Source organism: Emydura macquarii, unplaced genomic scaffold (genome assembly GCF_026122565.2).
Source record: "Emydura macquarii macquarii isolate MOO-44397 ecotype Brisbane River unplaced genomic scaffold, CSIRO-AGI_Emac_v2 contig_670, whole genome shotgun sequence".
Classification (NCBI taxonomy): Eukaryota; Metazoa; Chordata; order Testudines; family Chelidae; genus Emydura; species Emydura macquarii.
In genome coordinates, this window is record NW_027130807.1 from 617,358 (window position 1) to 638,083 (window position 20,726).

General features: G+C 45.0%; 1 protein-coding gene across 1 annotated transcript in view; it reads right to left on the reverse strand.

Annotated features, from left to right (window-relative positions):
• Positions 1-20,726, reverse strand: part of DAGLA (diacylglycerol lipase alpha) — a 100,835-nt gene that overhangs the window by 27,320 nt on the left and 52,789 nt on the right. Inside the window, exons 2-8 of the mRNA XM_067541463.1 lie at positions 15,987-16,125; positions 15,139-15,350; positions 12,011-12,112; positions 11,220-11,358; positions 8,012-8,099; positions 2,409-2,543; positions 615-692 (exon numbers count right to left, since the gene is read on the reverse strand). Coding sequence (XP_067397564.1) covers positions 615-692; positions 2,409-2,543; positions 8,012-8,099; positions 11,220-11,358; positions 12,011-12,112; positions 15,139-15,350; positions 15,987-16,081 — 849 coding nt within the window. The 5' untranslated portion in view covers positions 16,082-16,125. The remainder of the gene's footprint in view (positions 1-614; positions 693-2,408; positions 2,544-8,011; positions 8,100-11,219; positions 11,359-12,010; positions 12,113-15,138; positions 15,351-15,986; positions 16,126-20,726) is intronic.

Below are 20,726 nucleotides of genomic sequence, written 5' to 3' on the forward strand. Positions count from 1 at the left end.
TGATCCCCTAATCATGGGGAGATGACCAGCATGTGCCCTGTCAAGGGCTGCAAAGACAACATGCCGGGAGACCAAAAGCTAAACTGAATTTGCACAAAATGGAGCAGCTTTGAGCTGTCTTCACTTACAATAAAAAACTGCAACCTGCAGAGACTACTGGTTGCATGCAATGCTTCATCTTGATGTAGGTGGCCTTTTGCTTGGATCAAGATGGAACACTGATCTATGCTGGCAGCACTTCCATATGAATACCCTGTATTAAAACCTTGCCTGTGTCACTGACTCCACATCTGTGCCCTTGGACAAGTTACTTAAATTGCTCTGTCTCCTCCATGTGGGATAATACTACCTACTTCATAGGGACGTGGTGAGGATAATGCTTTAGAAAGCTTTGAAAGACCCGTGCGAGAGCTAAGCACTGTTGTCTTCATCATCTAACAGGTCTTTTTCATCTTTAATTTCCTTGATTATGTGAGACAAACAAAGAAATAAATGAAAGAGCAAACACCAGTTGAGAGGGTGAGAGAAAGGGAAATGAGCTATGAGAAGACAGTGTTTTCTGTTTGTTTTACAGCTCTGCACAGAGCAGGTGAGTTCATGGAATGGTGACTTACCGAGTTTTTCAGATCCAGGTACTTGGTGTTCCTGGTCACTGGCATCCCAGACAGAAAGGCCAAGATGTCATTGTTTGCCTGTAAATCACACACGTATGGGTGAGTTCCCTCTATCCACAAAGATACAATGGCTATGCATAAGGAAAGGCAAGTTCCCATTGTTCTGTGCCAACACAACTCGCAGATGATGAGATTTTTCCCTACCATCTGCTCAGCTTTCTGAGCTTATTTTTGTTTCAATTCCCACCCAGTCTGATCTCTATTCCCCTGATTTTGAATCTCACTCATTACTAGCACTACAGCCTTGAAAACTGGGATCCCTAACCACTTTCCTCCAATGGCATTTTTCTGCAGGGGTGTCAATCAGCCAAGTCCAATTTCAGTAACTCCCTGGGTGCAATAATTCTCCCTAAAATTCCCCCTGCAGTTTTGGCTAGATACAGGAGTCTTCTTTACACAAAAGCATAGAAAGGAGTATAATCTTGATGTGCATTGTTAAATAGTTATAATGTACCACCCTGGGGTAGGAAACTAATTCTGCATATATCACCTGCCTACAAAAAGAAAGGGGTTAAGAGGTTTAATTCCTTAATAGAAACAGAGAAATGTAGGACCAGAAGGGACCTTAATAGGTCATCTACTCCAGTCTCCTGCACTGAGGCAGGACTAAGAATTATCTAGACCGTCTCTGACAGGTGTTTGTCCAACCTGTTCTTAAAAATGACAGAGATTCCACAAGGTCCCTAGGTAATTAGTTCCAGAGCTTAACTATTAGGAAGTGTTTCCTAATGTCTTATCTAAATCTTCCTTGATGCAAGTTGAGCCCATTACTTCTTGTCCTGTCCTCAGTTGTTAAGGAGAACAATTTATCACCCTCCTTTTTATAACAACCTTTTAAATACTTAAAAATTGTTATCATGTCCCTCCTCACTCTTCTCTTCTCCAGACGAAACAAACCATTTTTTTCAATCTTTTTTGTAGGTCATGTTTTCTAGATTTTAAATCATTTTTGTTGCTCTCCTCTGGACTTCTTCAATTTGTTCCCATCTTTCCTAAAGTGTTTTGCCCAGAACTGGGCCCAGTACTCCAGTTGAGGCCTTATCAGTGCTAAGTAGAGTGGAAGAATTACTTCTCAGGTCTTGCTTACAATGCTCCTGCTAATACATACCAGAATGATGTTTGCTTTTTTTGAAACATTATTATATTGTTGGCTCACATTTAGTTTGTGATCCACTATAAACCACACATCTTTTTCTACAGTACTCCTTCCTAGATAGTCATTTCCCATTTTGTATTTGTGCAATTGATTATGCCTTCCTAAGTGTAGTACTTTGCATTTGTCTTTATTGAATTTCATCTTATTTATTTCAGACCATATCTCCAGTTTGTCAAGATAATTTTCAATTCTAATCCTGTCCTTCAACGTGCTTGCAACCCCTCCCAGCTTGGTACTGTCTACAAAATTTATAAATGTACTCTCTCTGCCATTATCTAAATCATCTAAGGACATATTGAATAGAACCAGACCCAGGACAGATCCCTGTCTGTAAAGCACTTTGGGAGTCTCAGATAAAGTTGTTACAGAGGAACTAAGTATTATTATTTTTAATTCAGAATCCAGTAACTGGTAGCCCATCATACAACAGAAACAAAGTGGGCAGAGACATGGGGCTCTCACACACTGAGGCAGGTAAAAGTAGCAGGTAAAATACAGGCCAGGTGGAAATAAGTGCGATACATGCAGTCAGAGCTCCAACTGGGACAGCACAATCTGGACACATTCCATGAGCTCACCTCATCCAGCACCGCATTGCGCTTTGCCCTCTGCCGCTGACGCAGGAGGACCAGGCCCGCAATGATGTCAGATGGGACAATGTCAAGGTCTCGGAAAAACTCAGCAAAAAGGTAGGCAATTTCAGAGTATGCATCCTGTGAAATCCAGAGAGAAGGGAAGGTTAAGGAAGAGGAGTTTTGGGGAAAGAAGCAAGAGGGAAAGAGAGTGAGTGGGAATCAGTATGGCAGCGATGGCGTCATTCTCAGAGTGCTCTTTTGAAAACATTCCCAAGGGACCTCATGGGAAAAAGTCTCTGGTCTAATTATTATTATTATGTATTATTTATATTATAATAGCATTTAAAGGCCTCATTTGAGATCAGAGCTACACTGTGCTGAGTTCTGTATGTATGAATATTAAGAGACAGTCCCTACAATCAAACCAGACATAAGGAGAGAGAAAGGAAGTATTCTTATCCCCATTTTACAGATGAGGAACTATGGCACAAAGAGAGTATGCTAGGAACTGAACCTAAGTCCTAGTTCAGTGCCTTAACCTGAAGGCCAGCCTTCTTCTTTAACACTGATTTAATTTGAGCAATTCATTTTAGTAAGAAAATCCTCCATATTTCCCCTACTCGCTGACCCCATCATTCTCTAGCTCAGAGTCCTATGGTCATCTCTACTATGTTGAAGCCAGACAGTCTTCCAAACCCCTCTGTCCCAGTCATACTGTGAAGAAAGGAGGAGATAGCTGTATTATTTTTATGACTATTATCTGATTGCCATCATGTTTGTTACATGGTTTCAATAAATTAACTCAATCTGCAGGAAGAAAGACAATGGCTATGGATAATCTCAGTCACCCAATATACATGGGGACAATACGGATGGCAAGCCCTATAAGTCTACCTCAGACTATGCTGAGGCCCACTCCCTGCATTGACACAGTGGGAAACTGGAACAAAGGATTTTAGAACTATTAAAAGCTGACAAAAGGGCAGAGCACTGCAAAGAAGAGAGGACTGAGCAGGAGGACGGCATGCAAGAGGATCCCGAGTCGCTGAAGGAAACTGCCCAAGATGCAAGGGGCAGACTGATGGTCTTGCAAGCAGGTTTTATTCTTGCTTAGATTGGTAACTCCTGTGTAACTCTATGAGAAAAGTGAGTACGATTTAGAAGTTCCTTTGCAAAGTCTATGAGTTTTTTGTTTAGCTGTCACATAGTCCCCAAAGAGTTAAACTGCTAACCTGAGTACCCAAGAGGGTGGAGATCTAGGGAGAGCGCGCTTATGCTGTTGGAGAGACTTGGGGGGTCAGCACTGGCCGAAGGCAGTTGTGCTGCAGAGTCCCATTTCCAAAGGAGGGGTACTAGACTGAGAATCTCTACCCCAGGAGAGGCCAGAGTAAGAGAGTATCTGGATACTGCTCAGACCCAGCAGGCTTAAAAACAATGGGATCCAGAGGTTTGGTCCAATATAGCAGCTTGGCGTCCAATCACAAAGGGGAGCTCAGCCAGGACTGTAGCACATATCTAGCCATTATTTTGGTTCTTCCCATCACTTATCCTTCCCTGGAGATTTGTCACAGTCTTTACCCTGAACTGTCGGCCAATACTTTCAAAGGGACCTTCACCCAGCATCTATATTTACAACTGTGATTTTGTGTGCAATTGGTCTGCATGTGCGAACATGCAGTCATTAGACATGGAACTACTTGACTGGAGCATGTGCTTGAAAGGAGAGTCTGGTTTGGAGAACATGGTCTCCCTTCCCTGTCCTGCCCACTGTTTGGAAATTCTTCTTTTCCAGAGGTAAATGCTGCCACCTCTGGCAGACTACGAAGGGCAGATTTCTGGGGTGCGAGATTATTTTCCTCCATCTCTGGCAGAGTCTGCACGAGGGAACTCAATCATCAGTGACTGAACCAATGGAACTCCAAGTGCCAACGATGCACAATTTCCATACTAGCTGTATTGTTTTAAATGCAGTTTTGACCTGCATCAAACCTAGCACACTACTGCAGCATTATATCAGCCTTGCCTTCTGGGTACCTATCCCAGTTCCTGAACCAGTGGAATATGGGAAATGCAAAAGGCCTTAAAGGAGAAGAGGGGAAACTCCCATAAGACCAGGGGAACTGGTGAGATTTCCTAGACCTTTTGTCAAGATGGAGAGGCCAGGGTGAAAGCTCAATTCTTACTCCTTGAGTAAATACAAGACCTCTGAAATGGCTAGAGAGTCAGTGTGGGGTGTTTGGGCAGGACCTGCAGAGAGCAAGACCAACACTAATAGACTCATTGTTGCACTGATCACTCCCCAATATCACAATAACCATCTCTGTCCAAGTAGTTCAGGGTGATATCCACTGGGTGACACTCCGCTTGTAGGTCTAGATAATAACCACATATGGAGGAAAACAAGTTTTCCTTGAGGCATGGGACAGGCTTCAGAATGAGGAAGATGACCTTTCTCCCCTCTGTGGGGAGCTGGCTCCAATATTGCAACACTAAATCCCAAAGATGAAAGCTCTTATCTCCATGCAGATAAGACTGGCAATTGCTAGAGCTGACGGAAGAACAGAACTTCCATCTCACAGGAAATTTTGCTATTTTTATGTTTGTTTTCATCCTGAATCAGGCCACTGAAACTTACTGCATAAAGGTACCAAAAAAAGTTTGATTCAGAAATATCAAAACAAAAAATTTTGACATTCCTCAATCAGAACATTTTATTTTGCGTCATTTAGATATTAAACTGGGTCTACATGATCCACACAGTGCCTCATGGGAGTTGTAGTTTGTGTGCCTCATGTCCCATTCTTCCCTATGGGCTGGACTCCTTGATGGCACTACATCTTCCAGGATGCACCACAGTTTCCCTTCTGACTAAGCCACTGTGATGTATCTGGGATATGCAGGCACCCAAACTAAAACTCCAATGAGGCCCCATGACAACTCAGGCAGACACAGTGTAACAAATGACCCAAATGACGTTTAGATTTGGAGCCGTCTGACCCGAAACAAAATGTTTGTTTTCTCTAGATGGATTTTCCCAAGCAGCTGTAACAATTGACCTGTGGAAAATGGCTACATTGGATAGGACAGTTACTGTCAGTCAGGCACCGATTTAGGACTAGAAAGTTCCCAGGAAGTGTGATCACATTTGCATGGCATTATATCCAGTACTGCAGGGGCATGTAATCAACGTGGCCAATTGTGCCAGTCTATTGGGGGATTTCAACAACTGGGATAAGTGCCTGATCCTTTGGTGACTCTCACTAAGCCATTTGCGACTCAGTAACAACATCCCCAGGTTAATTACACACTGTCTTACAAAGCCTTCCCTTTAATCTTTAATTTACAAATAGGATCCATCCACTACTTTGACCCATCTCCTTTCCAGGCTACAGAATCCCAGTCTTTCATCGACAACCCCACATTTCTCTCAGTACCCTTCTCTGCATCTTTCTGGTGTCTTTTTTTCTGAGAGAAGGAGACCAAAATTGTAAGCTGTAATTAGTGCAGATGTACCATTGATTTATAGAATGCCCTCAGAGTTTTTCTTTATCGTTCTCTATTCCCTTCTACTGCAGCCAAAAATCTTTTCTGATTTTTGGCCACTGCTGTGCATTGACATCTTTGCTGAGTTGTCCTCGATAACTCCTAGATCTTTTCCTGAGAGGTTATGGGCAATTTAGAGTCCATCAGTGTGTGCAAGTAATTTAAATTGTTCATTCCAATGTGTATTAACTTGCCCTTATCTTCAATGACTTTCATCTGCCATCGGTTACAATTCCCTTATTTTGTCTGGTCCTTCAGGAGTTCTGACAAATGTTCCATAGTTTTGATTAACCTAATTATTACTGGGTCCTCAGCAAAATTTGCTATCTTACTATTCACCTCTCCAGCAGGTCATTAATAAATACAGTGAACATCAGATCTAGTGCAGGAATCTGGTCCCACTGAATTCAATAAGAAAGCTTCCACTGACTTCAATGGGAGCAGGATTAAGCCTTTAAGCCAGATCTGTGAGGAAACTATCTACAGCAGTGGTTTCCAACCTGTGGTCCACAGATCCCTGAGGGTCTGCAGACTACATCTAAGGGGTTTGCAAAAGGTTGTCCCTACCATAGAAGTGGTTATCAACCTGTGATCCACAGACCCCTGGAGGTCTTCAGATTATGTCTAAGATTTCCAAAGGGATCTGCACCTGCATTCAAAATTTTGTAGGGATCCACAAGTGAAAAAAGATTGAAAACCTCTGATTTACAGTATTAAATTTTCCACACAGAGAATTGGTCATTGTCTCCTACCCTTGGTCTCCTATCTCACTTTGTAAGCCATGACAAGACTTCACGGGGACACTTAATTTGACACTGAGTCATTGCATTTAGCAGTAGTTTCAGGCACCCTAACTGCCCATAGGAGAATGCCTGCCAATTTTGGTGGTTTTGCATTTTACCTTTTTTTTTTTATTATTAAAAGATCCCCCTCTCTCTCCCTTTTGAAAGGCTCTCACAAACAGGGAAAAATGAGTGACTGAAGTAAGTGTTAATAAAGAAGAAACAGTGAAGCTGCCTGTACACAAAATTTCATCAAATGCAAAAAGTAAACACAATTAAAATATGTTTTCTCTAATTTTCATTTACCTGAATTTAGGTGATACATGTAAAAACAGCAGGTAAAAAAGCTTAAGGCAGAAGTGTGATCTTAAAGTTGACAGTGTCCCTAGGAACTACTAAACTTCCTTATATGTAGCCTTTTGTGAGGGAATTTCTTCAAAGATCTTTTCAAAATCTAAATGAACTATATCAAGCGTTTCCACCTTAGCTACTTCTCAGTTAACCCTTGCAAAGAATCCCAGCAGGTCAGATAGACACGATTTACCCCAGCTCAATTGTGCAGGGTTCTCCCTCTCATATTATACTCATTTAGGCGCTCCGTTAACATTTCCCTGGCTGTTGGTCATGGAATTGAGGGATGGCTCACCCACACCCAGCGTAAGAGATTATAGGCAACAACTGGACATTACCATAGTGACATTCAGATGGAACACATCTGTACTAAATAATACTGTAAAAGGAAGCCCCCTTTTATTAATCCTAGTTCTCTGGCTCTATAATTTCCAGGGTCAGATGTGTAAAACACTATCCACCTTCAAGAGACCATCATCCTCTCTGGGGACTTGCGTCTCTGGACATGGTTACAGCAGATATATATAGTGTTTCCTGTGCAGTACAGGGGTTGGGTTCAGTAATCACCTTTCAAACCTATCCTCTAGGATTCTCTTAACATTTGTATTCCTGACGATCAGCCAGTCTACTTTAGAAAACCTGTTACTCAAAGGAGGATGAGGGGACCCACTATACTGCAAGCCTTTGCACCCACCTATTCTGAAAGCAGCTCATTTTTTTGCTCCTAGAGAGGCATTTCCACTGTACTCCTCTCCCACTGCACTTAGTGCACCTAAATCCCAACCAGGTGAGAGCACCCCCTGTTGAAACCACTAAGACACTTACATGCTCAGTCTTGGGGACTCCCACAGTACTATGCTCGGAAAAGCCCAGGACAAGGCTGTCTGGGCCTGGAGTTTGCCCTCTGATGCAGATCTATTTGGTACTTACTGACTGAGAGTCCTTTGTCCGCGTGCAGCAAAGAAAAACTTTAAGCCGGCGAGTCCAGCTGCTGGCTTGTCCCTCCTCAAGGCGGTGCCTACGTCAGGGAAACAAAGAATGCATATGCACAAAGGAAAAGCAGTTGCATAGCAGATGGTTTGGAGTGAAGATGACAGCAACAAGAACACAGAGAGACAAACACTAGGACCTAGTATACAAAACATTAAGAATATGTACTGTCAAGGATAATATACATACAGGGCCAAATTCTCATTTCCACTAAGGCCCCTATACACTGCTCTGACTGTACAAAGGGGCCTTAGTGGAAATGAGAATATGGCTGTCTATAGACAAACATACACAAAGCAGGGGAGATGGTTCATGAGACAGCATTCCATATATGATTGATTAATAGCTAGTAGAGTGCATGTGTGTGTGTTGGGAGGGAGGGAGGGAGGCGGAGATATTCATGAAAGTTCTGACCTGTCTGGTCAGTCCTAAGCCTCAGTGCTCACATACATGATGCTCTTTTCTAATTAGGATGGCTGTAATCAGCACATTAATATGCCATGATCTACTAGAAGCCGAATGTCCAAGAATGCCTGATTCTTTGGAGCTTGGAGGGGTACCTAGAGGTAACTGTTGTAGGTGAGAGGTCTTCCCTAGGGTTTACCGCCATTCAGAAGGAGAGAACTTTTAGCTCTCTGGAACAAACTGACCCCTTAAATACTGGATTTTACAATACACCACAGAGGAACTCAAGTCAAGCCCAAATGCCACTGGCCATTGGGAACTACATTTGTGGACGGTCCTTCCCTGTTTTTGACTGAGGCACATGCAAAGCAAAGAGGATTAGATCAAGCAAACTGCAATTCATCTCACTTTAAGGATGGGAACGGTGGTGTCTTTGATTCTCTGCTAAAAGTCTTTTACTATAGGGATCATCCCTTGATATCCCCAAATGAATACTTATTCTGTTGGTACCAGTAAGATTTAATGTGCTTCAGTGTGATTAGAAATAGGTCACCTCAACCCTGTTCTCCAGGCACAGGATCCTGCTGGAAAAGCTCTTGAGTACAGTGGGTTGCTTCTGGAAAAAGACTTTGGTAAGTGGGGTGCCTCCAAAGGGAGCATGGGACCCAGTCAAGCAATTCAACTTATTGTGCCTGAAAGGGTTTAAAAATCAGCCTAAATCAGCTGCTAAGATTCCAAAAGAGGAACAAGAATACAGTTGTTTTAAAATGGAGCACTGTATTGTAACTGAGCTAGAGATTATCATAAGCTCCTTGAAATGCTAAGAAACCCAGGTGGCAGAATTTTTACCTCCTCTGTCAATGTCAACAACTTCACAACTACTCTAACAGCAGGGCCGGGGGGACGGAGGGGGCACAAGCTGAACTGTCAAGTGTTTAGTCTTAGCCCAAAGGTGAATTTGTCAGGAAAGTCTGAGCATAATCAGTTGAACTATTTTTGAGTTATGTGAGCATGAAAAACCCCACACATCATAATGCCACTGACAGAGGGAAACAGTCATGTAACACAACATAGAGTCTAATAACAACAGCCAAGTAACACAAAAAGAAAGACATCAAAAATGAACTGTCCTAAATGTGACAAACAAATTCAGAGGAAATGTGTCATCTGGATAGGTTCTGTTATGAGTTAAGATAGTGAAAGTACAGCCCAAGTTTTAAATGCATTTACAAAGTTCACATTGATTCCTACATGTTACAGGCACTTGCCATTGAGGACTAAGGGCTTGATCCTGCAAGGCACAGACTGTCCTCGACTCCCTTTGTTCTCAATGGGAAGTGACAATACCCAGCATCTTGCAGGATTAGGGTGCAAGACCAGAAGATGATTTAAAAATAACCTTTTGGGGGTATTGTAAATAATACATACATCATAGCACTTTATATTTCCATATAACATTATATCCCAGAAGATCTCTAGTTATATACACCAATCACCACTGAAATGCAGCCATTTCTTGGGTGGAAGGCTGTAAACAGCCGGCACTAGCACACTGCATAACAATATGGGAAGAAGACATTTGGTTAAGAACAAAGCCCTACCCTAACAGATAGTACCTAAGCTCTTTAATATCCACAGAACAGTGGGTTTTAAGATCTCAGGCAAAAGGAACCCCTCACACTGCAGGTTCTCAGTTTCTCTCTCTCAGGAGGAATGGTAAGGAGGGGTAGAAAAAAACCTAAGCTCTTTAAAAGGTACATGAGCTTGCTGTATGGCTCCTTAACAGTCCAAGGGTCTTTCCCAAAACATGAACAGCATTTAAATGATCCCATTTCAAGTCACAGTTGGTGCAAATGTTTGGAGCACCATACATCACTGTATATTTTTTATTTGAAATACATGACTTGCAGGCAATTTTCAAATGGCCACACGTTTGCACATGAAAAGCAAATATCCTCAACTGGCAAAACCACATTCCTCACCAAAGGCTATATACCTGTCAAGACTGCAGGTGAAAACAAAGCCAGTTTGTGCTGTCCAGCATTAAAAAATATGTCTTAATAGATGAAAAATAGAAATCTCTATTTTGGGTTACTCACAAATGACACAACGGTTTCTAAATTATAATGTCTAACTACCAACACTAAAGTAATTGCTTCTGGGCTGAGATAAAACATGCAATAGGGGACTATTTTGAAAAAAGACAGTCAGCAATGAAAGGGGCTTGAAATGAAGATGTTGTCTCAACCTTAACTACAGCATCAGTGCTGCAGCACTGGAGAAGGGCAAACAGCCATGCAAAAGGATGAACGGTATAGGATATCAGCAAGAGTTCGGTGGCACCTTAAAGACTAACAAATGTATCTGGGCATAAGTTTTCATGGGCAGAAACCCACTTCACTCAGGAACTCATCAACCTGCAAGGCACTGAATTTAGCCGAATGAAATGGAAGTATAGGATATAATGCACTGCAGCACTTGGGGTCACCAAAACCCCTGGCTTAAGTGGGGTCCAGTCAGACCTCTCACTTCAGACACATACACTCATGTACATGTGCTGCACAGCATGAATATACAGGAGCATCTGAACTGTATTCTTTTGAAACAACGCTCAACAGATAAATGAAATGATGACTGCAGTGGAGAGCACCCTGAGGTAGCACGAGGAAGTGCCAAGAGTTGGATAGATCAACATGTGCTTCCAGACTTCCTCTTTCTGAACAGCCGCGCCCTGCTTCTTTACCGCAGGTTGTATGTCCTCAGGTTGCGCTGTCTCCTCTTTGTGGCTCGCAGTTTAACAAAGGTCCGTCCTGTCGGGTCAAAGACACATAGGACAGTGATGCAGACACTCAGAATGACGACCCAGTTGCAGACGACCATTCCTGCAGAGAGAGAACAGGGGAAAAGTCAGGGGCTCTGTTCTTGAGCCACAGAAATGGCTCATCCATCCTAATCTCTTGTGTGCACACCAGCTCATCTCTCCACTTCTGCAAAGAGAGCAAAGATATGGCATTAACCTGCATCACTCTTGCAGACCTTTGGGAAGGTCTTGGATCACGGCTGGGTTCTCAGCCTCAGAACTCTTGCTCAGAATTTACCCACGCAGAGGAGGATACCTAAATAGCTGTTCAATACCTAGAAAAATTCCAGGGTTTGTGTCAGGACCCCATTAAGACTAGCTGAGATTCTGAAAGAAAATCTGGGTAACTAGTGAAGTCTCTGCAGAACAAATTGTAGAAGACAGGGTCCTTCAGATTAATCCACCAGCCCCAATGCTGGGAACTTGGATTCCTGTCCCTCTGAAGACAGCTCAACTATACAAATACAACACCTACTTTGCGTGGTAACATATCCAGACAGAAAGCACATTCACAGCTACTGTACTTCAAACTGTTCCCAAGGGTACCTCCCCATGTATGGAGTAACTCTCCAACCAGGGAGTTACTCTGTACACCCTACACGCACCCCCCCACAGGCACAGGAGCACACAGATGGACTAACCAAGCACTACATGCAGGACTCCCCAATACATACCCAAGGTGACACTCTTGGCAGTGAGGTCATTGCAGGAGGAGTAGTATTGCGTTAACCATACGATACCCACAATAGCATACACAAACTCGATCACCAGGATGGCTGAAACAATAGGAAACAAGAGCACAATAGCAGCATCTTTCAAATAGTTAAACACTGCTTCTCCCCATCCCACACACAGGATGCCAGAAAGATGGACATCCTCCTAGCCCCATCTCGGTCAGTCCCATCTGTATCTCATATCAGCAGCCTCACACCAAAAGAGAAATCCCAGTTCCTAATGCTGAATGAACTCTTAACCAGTGACTGGCTCATTATCCCACTAGGACAGGCATTGGTCTCTAGCAGGAGCGCAGCACAAAATGAATTACCTCACAGTTTTGGCCACAATGCTTTAGGGATTGATCCTCAAGGAATGAGGACGGAGATCACCCACTAGCTGCTCAACAGCCCCTAACCCTATGTTACACCCTGACTGCACATACACACAACTGCAACTCCAAAGATGGCATCACGGGCATGATTCAGACACACAGTGATACCCCACCTAAGTGTTTCCCGCACCCCCACTACAATGCACACAGATTCTTTTATGTATTAGAGGCTATGGTGTAACCATGCATCTGCCTCACCATGATACACCTCCTGCCTGATTCGGAAGGGAGAGGTTAATTTCTTCAAACAAATTTAGAAGGGTTTGTGTATGTGGAATTAATCCCACCTTGTACATTCTGGCAAATCTGGGAGTGTATGGAAGGGAATTTGTCTATTTTAGGTACTAATCTGGCCCCCATTACCACAGTATTTGAGTGCCTCACAATCCTCAGTGTATTTATCCTCACTACAATACTGTGGCATAAGGAAATGCTATTATCCCCTTTTTACAGGTATGGAACTGAGGCACAGAGAAACTAAGTGACTTGCCCAAGGTCACATGGGAAGTCTGTGTGGCACAGAAGAGAACTGAAGCCAGGTCTTTCAAAATCCAGTCTAGCATCCTAGCCACTGGACCACCTAACAAACTCAAAGCATGTGAATGGGAACAGAGGATGTTAATCTTCTAAGCCTGGCAGTCTCAAGACATAGATAATCCCTTCTGCTTCCAGCAGGTTCTGCAAGGGGCATACAAAGAGGGATTAATTTCCCATTGGCTCTAGCAAACTTATGGTGTAACATTCAGATTGTTCTGGTCTGGCTTTGGCAGACTTGAGAGAGAATGTGGAGTGCTTATCACTCTTGGGCTCTGCCAGACTTGGGGCAGGGATTATATCCCCCAACTCTAGCAGTTCCAGGAGGCAGGGGATGCTCTGGCAGACTCAAGATCTGTTCTAGTCACATGCTGCCACTTCTCTCAGGCCAGAACCCTCTCTGTCTTGAGCGCTTTGGGTACTACTTCTCTCACTAGCTGGTACATCTCAGCCATTGGAGTTGTTTCCCTCAGCTGAGACAGGCACCCACCCAAGACATTGTTCTGCTGTTTCTTCAATCAACTGCAGACCTGTCAGGCACTAACACTCCTCTCATCTCTGTGGCCCTGTCAACCATAGGTTTGCAGCATCTTACTGAGCCTGGTTTAAATACAGTTCAGGCATACATGCTGTTCAGCCAATCAGCAGCATGTTTAAAACTGTGCACTAGGCCTTTGTACACTGGTTCTTCCCCCCCAAATTCCTATCCTTGCTATCATCATGTCAGCTCCACCAGTGAGAGGGTTAGCACAGACAAGATTTCCAGGAGCTCAGAGCTGGTCTAATGACATGTGCTTATCCAGCAGCCACAGAGGCCTTGACTACACTAGCGGTAACACCGGCACTGCTAACACCAGAGAAACTGATGAAATCATAGTAGCAACAGTGAGAAATGTGGGGAATAAAGCACAGACAAGGCCCAAGGCTCATTTTCAATATGATTCCCTAACATGGGTAAAGTCCAGTGCAGACATGGTATTACAGGGATTGATGACCTCGCAGGGCACTGAGTGGGAGGGGAAGATCTCTCACTTGGTTTCTCCCTTTTCCTGCCCCTTCCACTGTATCTGGATTTAATACAGCGTGTCTCAAAACAGGGAGGCTCCACTCCTTTCCCTTGGGAGACTCCACAGTGTCTGGGAGAAATGGAGAGAGGAAGATTTGTTTGCTTTGCTTATTAATGGTTTGCACTTAGCACTCAGCAAAGATAGAACTGTCTCCTGTATGGGCAGAGCGTTCAAGAGAGGATGCTGGGCTTTTGATAAATTCTAAGTGGAAAGAAGCCATCAAAACAAGAACAGGCAACAGGCAGCCCTGCCCTCATGTTTAAAATAGGCACGACTCCCTATCTATCCAAAAGATTTCCCCACCAGGCTTTCATAAAAATACTTCCCCCAGAGAGAAGATGTGGGGGCCTAAATACATTTCCATACTGTGGGGATGAATGGAAGGATGGAGTGAGAAACCCTGCACAAGAGACCAGTGTCTATTCCCATTTCTTTTATGACTCTGAGGAGATCAGAATGGGTGTGACAGGAGGAAAGGTCTTAGGAGGAAAAGAGATCCGTACGCATGTCTCAGGAGGAGGGGAGGCCTGTGGGCACCCACTATATATAGTTATCTACATGGAGGTGGTTATCTACACGCATACTGCTGGATGGGTAGGTGTATTGAGAGGTGGCCTACACATGGTGTCTAAAGGTAGGTGGGTGAAGGCTTGGGTGTACATGTGTGACAGGGAAGGGCGAGTGCGTGCCTTGGGATGGGCATGCTCGTGTTTTACCGAGGCACATACTTGTGTCATGGGAAAACTTGGGAAGAAGGAGGGGGCAGAGGTGCAAACATGTCACAAGGTGGGTTTACAATTGTATTGCAGGGGGAAAGATGAGTATTAATTGTAGGGATGGGGTGTACAATGAAAGGTTGCTGGGAGGGTGTTTTGGGTAGTGGGTGAAGGTATGTATGGGAGGGCAGGGGGCTGTGTACCCATTCCAGAGGAGCTACATAGCTATTCATGTGCATGTCACAGAAGAGTGGCTATCCAGATATCTGTTAGGGGCTGTGTCTTTGTCAGGGTGTGGGGAGGAAGAGTCTTCTGAGAGTGACAGATGGCAGCCTGGAGGGTAAGTAGTTAGAAGGCCCTATGCTGCTGCCTCTTACCCAGTCTGACATAGAGCACATACTGCATCGAGTCCCGGGGCTCTGTGTACAGGATGCTGCCACGCATGCTGAGCCAGATGATTGCCACTTCTGCGATCATGCAGCTGAGCAGGATGCCCAGGTAGCCTCTGCCGTGGTCCACCAGGTTAAGGGAACAGGTCTCGTTGGGATTGTACGCCAGCCCGAAGAGCACCACGGAAAGGATCACAAACCTGCCATGCACAAGCCAACTATTTACCTGTGGCAACACTAAGCAAAGCAGCCCAGCCTCTCATAATATTCCCTTAGCTAGAGTCTCCTCACAGCCAGGCCTTTTATCCTTAGGGATCAAAGAAGGAACCTGAGATGGCCTGTACATTTCCTGCTAGTTCTCCCGCTCACCTGCAAATGATCTATATATTAATTTGGACTTGAATTCTCTTTCCCAGCTGCTCGGAGATACGCTGTCCAGATCTGACCACCTTGGTAACCTGTGTCTATCTGGCAGTTCTCAGATATCCCACGGGCACACCAGAGGCAACGCACTCAAATCACTGTCCTCTGGGCCCCTTATAGGAAGCACACCCCCAAATTTCAATAGACCACGCAGGATAAAGGGTGGGAATGTATCAGGGAGTTACAGATACCAGGCTTCTAACAGAGGTTTCCCCTGTGAAACTGGAACAGGAGCTCTGAATAGCACTGATCCAAGGAATGGGGAAAGCAAGAGGTTCAGAACAATTGGTGCCAGTCATAAGTGTCCAATACAACCTTTCTGCGCTATACAGCCACTGGAGATGAGGGTAGCAAAAGGAAGTCATGAGTAGGTGCAGAGCAGCCTTCCCTGAGCATCTGCGCTCTTCACTTACCAGGTGGTGTGAAGGAGGAAGAGGAAGATGGCTGGCAAAACGAGGTCATCGCTGCCCACAGACCAGCGACGGCGGAATACCACAATCCCTGGCATGGCTGGCAGGTCTGAGGAGGCTCAGCAGGCAAGATGCTCATCTCCTGAAACAGAAACGCAGGAATAAAGGATGCAGGTCCCCTGCAGTCCCTCAATCCACCCCGTGGCTGACTTTAAATCTCTCCATCCACCACATGTCAAGGAGAGGATCCTGACTGAGAGTCCTCTCCATCCCACACCCATGACAGCATCATATCTCCATCCATCCATCCATCCCCAACAGGCAAAGAGGAGTGGGCATACCAAACTCCAGGTGGGAAGGCAGGGAGAGAGAGACAGTGCAAAGATCGTGGGAAGCATTAGCTTAAACGAGTGTGTAACTCATGCTGAATGTAATTAACACTCATCCGAACACTAGCTTACACGATCAGTTGGAATCCTGTTTCAAAGCTGTGTTTGTAAGTAATCCTTGCTGGGCACCTATAACAGGCTGCACCTGCCTAAGTTCTGTACAGCTCCCTATTACCGTGTTCTGCCACACAACTGCCACCAGGTTCTTCTCTCAAAAGCTTCCCCACAACACCATCCGCTCAGCCAGCCAGCTACTCCAAAGCATCCATTAACATTTGGCCCTCACACAACCATGTCAGTGATGAGCCTCACACACCACTGAGAGAGCTGTACATCTCCTCCTTCCCATCTCTTGGGGGTGTGCACCCTACAGACTCCATGGTGTGCCAAAGCTGAGAAAGCAGTGACCAAGAAGATCTCAGTACTGACTGCAGACTCTTTAGCAGTCCCCTTTAGCTCTGCCCTCATTTTGTCTCCTATATGTATTAAATCACTGGAGATCTAAGGGACCATTGCTTCTCTCCCTTTCTCTCTTTTTTATTTATTAGTTTTTCAAGCTGATGATCCTTAAAAGAGGAGACAATTAGCACTGGCAACAGTGCTCAGAGGCCCTACAAAGCCTCCCCCCATACGCAGCTCTGCCAAAGCACCTCATTCCTGCTCTACAGCAACTCCCCTGCTTTTTTAGTCCAACTTTCCCCCCTTATGCAGCTCTGCCAATCCTGCACTGCAGCACCCCCTGCTATTTCAGTCTGATGATGCACCTCCATAGTGACCTGAAACACCAGCTATAAGACCTCTGCAAGGCTTCGTTAATGTATTTCTATCCAGACCTGCAGCATCTCAGGCTATTGCACTTCTGGCTTCTACCAGCAACCCACTGTACTCTACCGATGTACATCAATGGTGATGTTACATTATCCCCTGGAATTCCAGTCTCTCCTTCACAGATCCATCACAGCACTTCAAGTCTGACCTGCAGCTTCCTATGCTGCTACAGAGTTTGGGCTACCATGCAGCTCAGCCTATGCACCTCAGTCCTGAACAACCACCCTCTGCGCTTCTAGTTCTGGGGCCTCCACATAGCTCTGCCAATGCACCTCAATTTTAACCTGCAGCCATCTCCTGCTATTCTAATCCTACTCCTTCACACCCATGCACTGCTGCCAATGCACCTCCATCCCAAACGACAGCAATCATGCTAGTCCAGTACTGTCTCTCTGAAGTACTGGCAAGCAGGATAATCTAGCCAAGTGTCCACAGAGGTAAAAATGGAAACATCTAATTTCTATTAGTTGTGATATAATCAGGATTTGCATCAGGATTTCAGGAGGGGACAAACTACTTCACTAATTAGTCATGTCCCATTCCTAACTCAAAACTCATCATAACTTTTTCATATTAGATCTCAAATTCCCAGTTCAAACACTCTGGGTAACATGACCTGATGAGTGATCAATCACATTTAAACTAACTAGAATCTTCAAACCACAAAAACATTTGCAGTTTAGGACAGGCTCCATGAGCTGCCCTCACAGCACCCCATAGCTGCATTATTAGAACATTTGACATTACAACAGGTCACAGGAGCCAGCATCTTGTAGCTGTCAATTATGTTTCTGCTCTCTAATCTATACACTAGAACGGCAGATCACCCCAGAACTGGGCAGTATTTGTTGTCCCATGTCCACTATCAACTGCTGTCAATCTGGTCCAATCAGATTTACTCTCCTACACATGTTGTCACACAGCAGCAAGTGACTACACACACCTCTAACACTTTTCAGGAAATTCCACAATTAACATGCTGACACACTTCCAGCATGTTACTCACTTCAGTAAAGGCAACACTGTATTCCATGCTCAACAGAACAAAAAAAAAATACAAAATAACTACACACCATTTGGATTCACACTTCCCTAGCGCACACTTAGTACATTTCAAACTGCTCAGTCTATTGGCCATATGGCAATATTTTCTAGCCTTATCATGAATAACCCCACCATTTACCACTGGCACATGGTGGTACTTTCCATCTTTACCTTGAATACTGCCACCCTAAATCAATAAACACATAGATACTTTTCACCCTGCTCTTACATACTATTGCTCTTTGCCAATGAACAATGTGGTAACTCCCAGCCTTTCCCTACCTATAAGTAACTGCTCTTTATCCATGCAGACAATCCTAGCATTCCCCGGCTTACTAGTGTGCCCTGTTAATGTATTTTCCACCATTTTTCTACCCCTAGCAGTGCAGGTAGTTGTACTTTGCAGACTTTCCTGCTTACTACCAAATCAAGCAGTGCTACCTTGCAGAAAAAGTGAGCCATATGGTAGATTCCTGATGAAAAGCCACAGGTGGGGTTGGAATGGGGTATCTGGACATTTATTATTGAACATGATAAATACTGTGGAACTGACACTGCTACTCCTCTGCTTACCAAACACCCTACACACAACAATGTGGAAACCAGGGGTAGACGGAGTACAATTCATTCCTAATGATTGTCTGTATGAATTCTAAACCAGGAAGTCTGGGGGCTTGCCCCCTGTGTTAGAGACAGCAAGAGAGATGAGTGAGAGAAGGCTTTTTACTATCATCCCTGAATTACAGCAAGATAGAAATAATGCTCTCAGGGTGAGGAGTCCTAGTATCTGGAACCCTGGGATGCAGCCAAACAGTTAAATTTGAGGAGACCTGAAGACATGAACCTAATGGGGGGAGGAGGAAAGTCAGAGAACTGAGTGCAAATGAGCCCTGGGACCTTAAAACAGTGGTTTGGAGACTGCTCTGAGTGCACGGAGCCCCAGACTTTGCACCCCAGGTTACAACGTGCAAGAGCACTTCAGATACAAGGAAACCCAGGAGTTTGAAACCTGGGTTAGAGATTGAGAAAGCACCGAGTGTGAGAAGCCCTGGTACCCTGAGCCCTGCTTAAGGGGAAAGCACATGCATGCACAAGTGCAAGGAGCCCCAGGACCCTGACCCCTCAGGTCAGAGTGAGATCTATGGGAATCGGAAACGCTTACATGGCATGTGGTCCAGCAGAAGCACATTCTTCTCTCCCAAGAGGGTGTTTCAGGGAAAGTGCGTGTCCACGGAGACAGACATCACGAGTGAAGGAGGAAACAGCAAACTCTTCATGCAGCCATTGAAAATCCCAATCAGAAGACGAAAGGATGGCTTGATGCCTGTCTGCCAACAAAGCCAGGCATCATCTTCAGAGCACTTCCCTCCCTCCAAGACAGCAACCTCATTTAATCAACTGGGGCTGCTCGGAGCGAATGAGCCGGGGGGTCGTGACTCCCCCCCTCCACATCCCCGACACACTCTAGAAGGAAGTGACATCATCCCTGTTCTGAGGAGACTGTGTGTGAATTGTGGGAAGAAGGATTGAAAGCGAGAGCATGAGATGCTGTCAGAGTCATGGGGAGAGAAACACACAGAGAGATGGAGAAAGGAGGGAGCTCTCAGCCAGCAAGTGCAGCAGCACAGAACCCTCCTCCCCTCTGCCACAGGGAAACAGACGAGACTGAGCTTGCTGCAGCAATCCTTTGAGAATGTCCTGGAGCTTAGCTGTGGGCAGGAACCCCCCTTCCCTGTAGTGGATGGCATCAGAGACAGCGCTGCTGGAGCAAAGATCGGAAAGGCTCTGAGACACTGCTCTATCCGCTGGCATTCGCTGAATGCGGGGGGAGGAGGGGAATTGGACAGGACATGAAAAGGGCAGCCAGGAGGGGCCACCCTTCTGGTCAGAGAGATGAGGGACTGTTCAAAAGCAGCAGCCTCTGCCAGGCCTTTTCAGCCTTTAATTCCCTGTGACATGCTCTCCAGAGTATGGCAGGATGTGGGGGAGGGGTAGAGAAATCTATCTGTGGGGTGAAGGCTTAGAGAAAAGAGCAAGAGAGAGAGACATGCTACAGCAAGACAAGATTCTAGCTAAACCTAGATTTAGTTTAATCCAACATGCTGCTGTGTCTGACATTAACCACAGAAGAAGATTTACAAGTAAATACATGAGCTGAACACACCCACATGTTTACACATCTCATCTCATCAAACATGAGGCACCACCTGCATCCACCCAGTCCCTGACAAACCGAGACAGAATCACCCCATCCCCACTACCCAAATCCACAGAGGAATGAGCTAGAACACTCATACCATCATATTCAGACACCCAAGGCACAAAACCTGTACCCCCAGTCTCTGATGCACCAGCCTACAGTAATCCCTCATCTGAAACTCCCCCCGCCCCCCCACCAATCCACACAGACACATTCTCATGGGCAACACCTGTATAGTCCTGGAACTGCCTACCTGCTATCTGTTCTCCACTTAACCTCCTG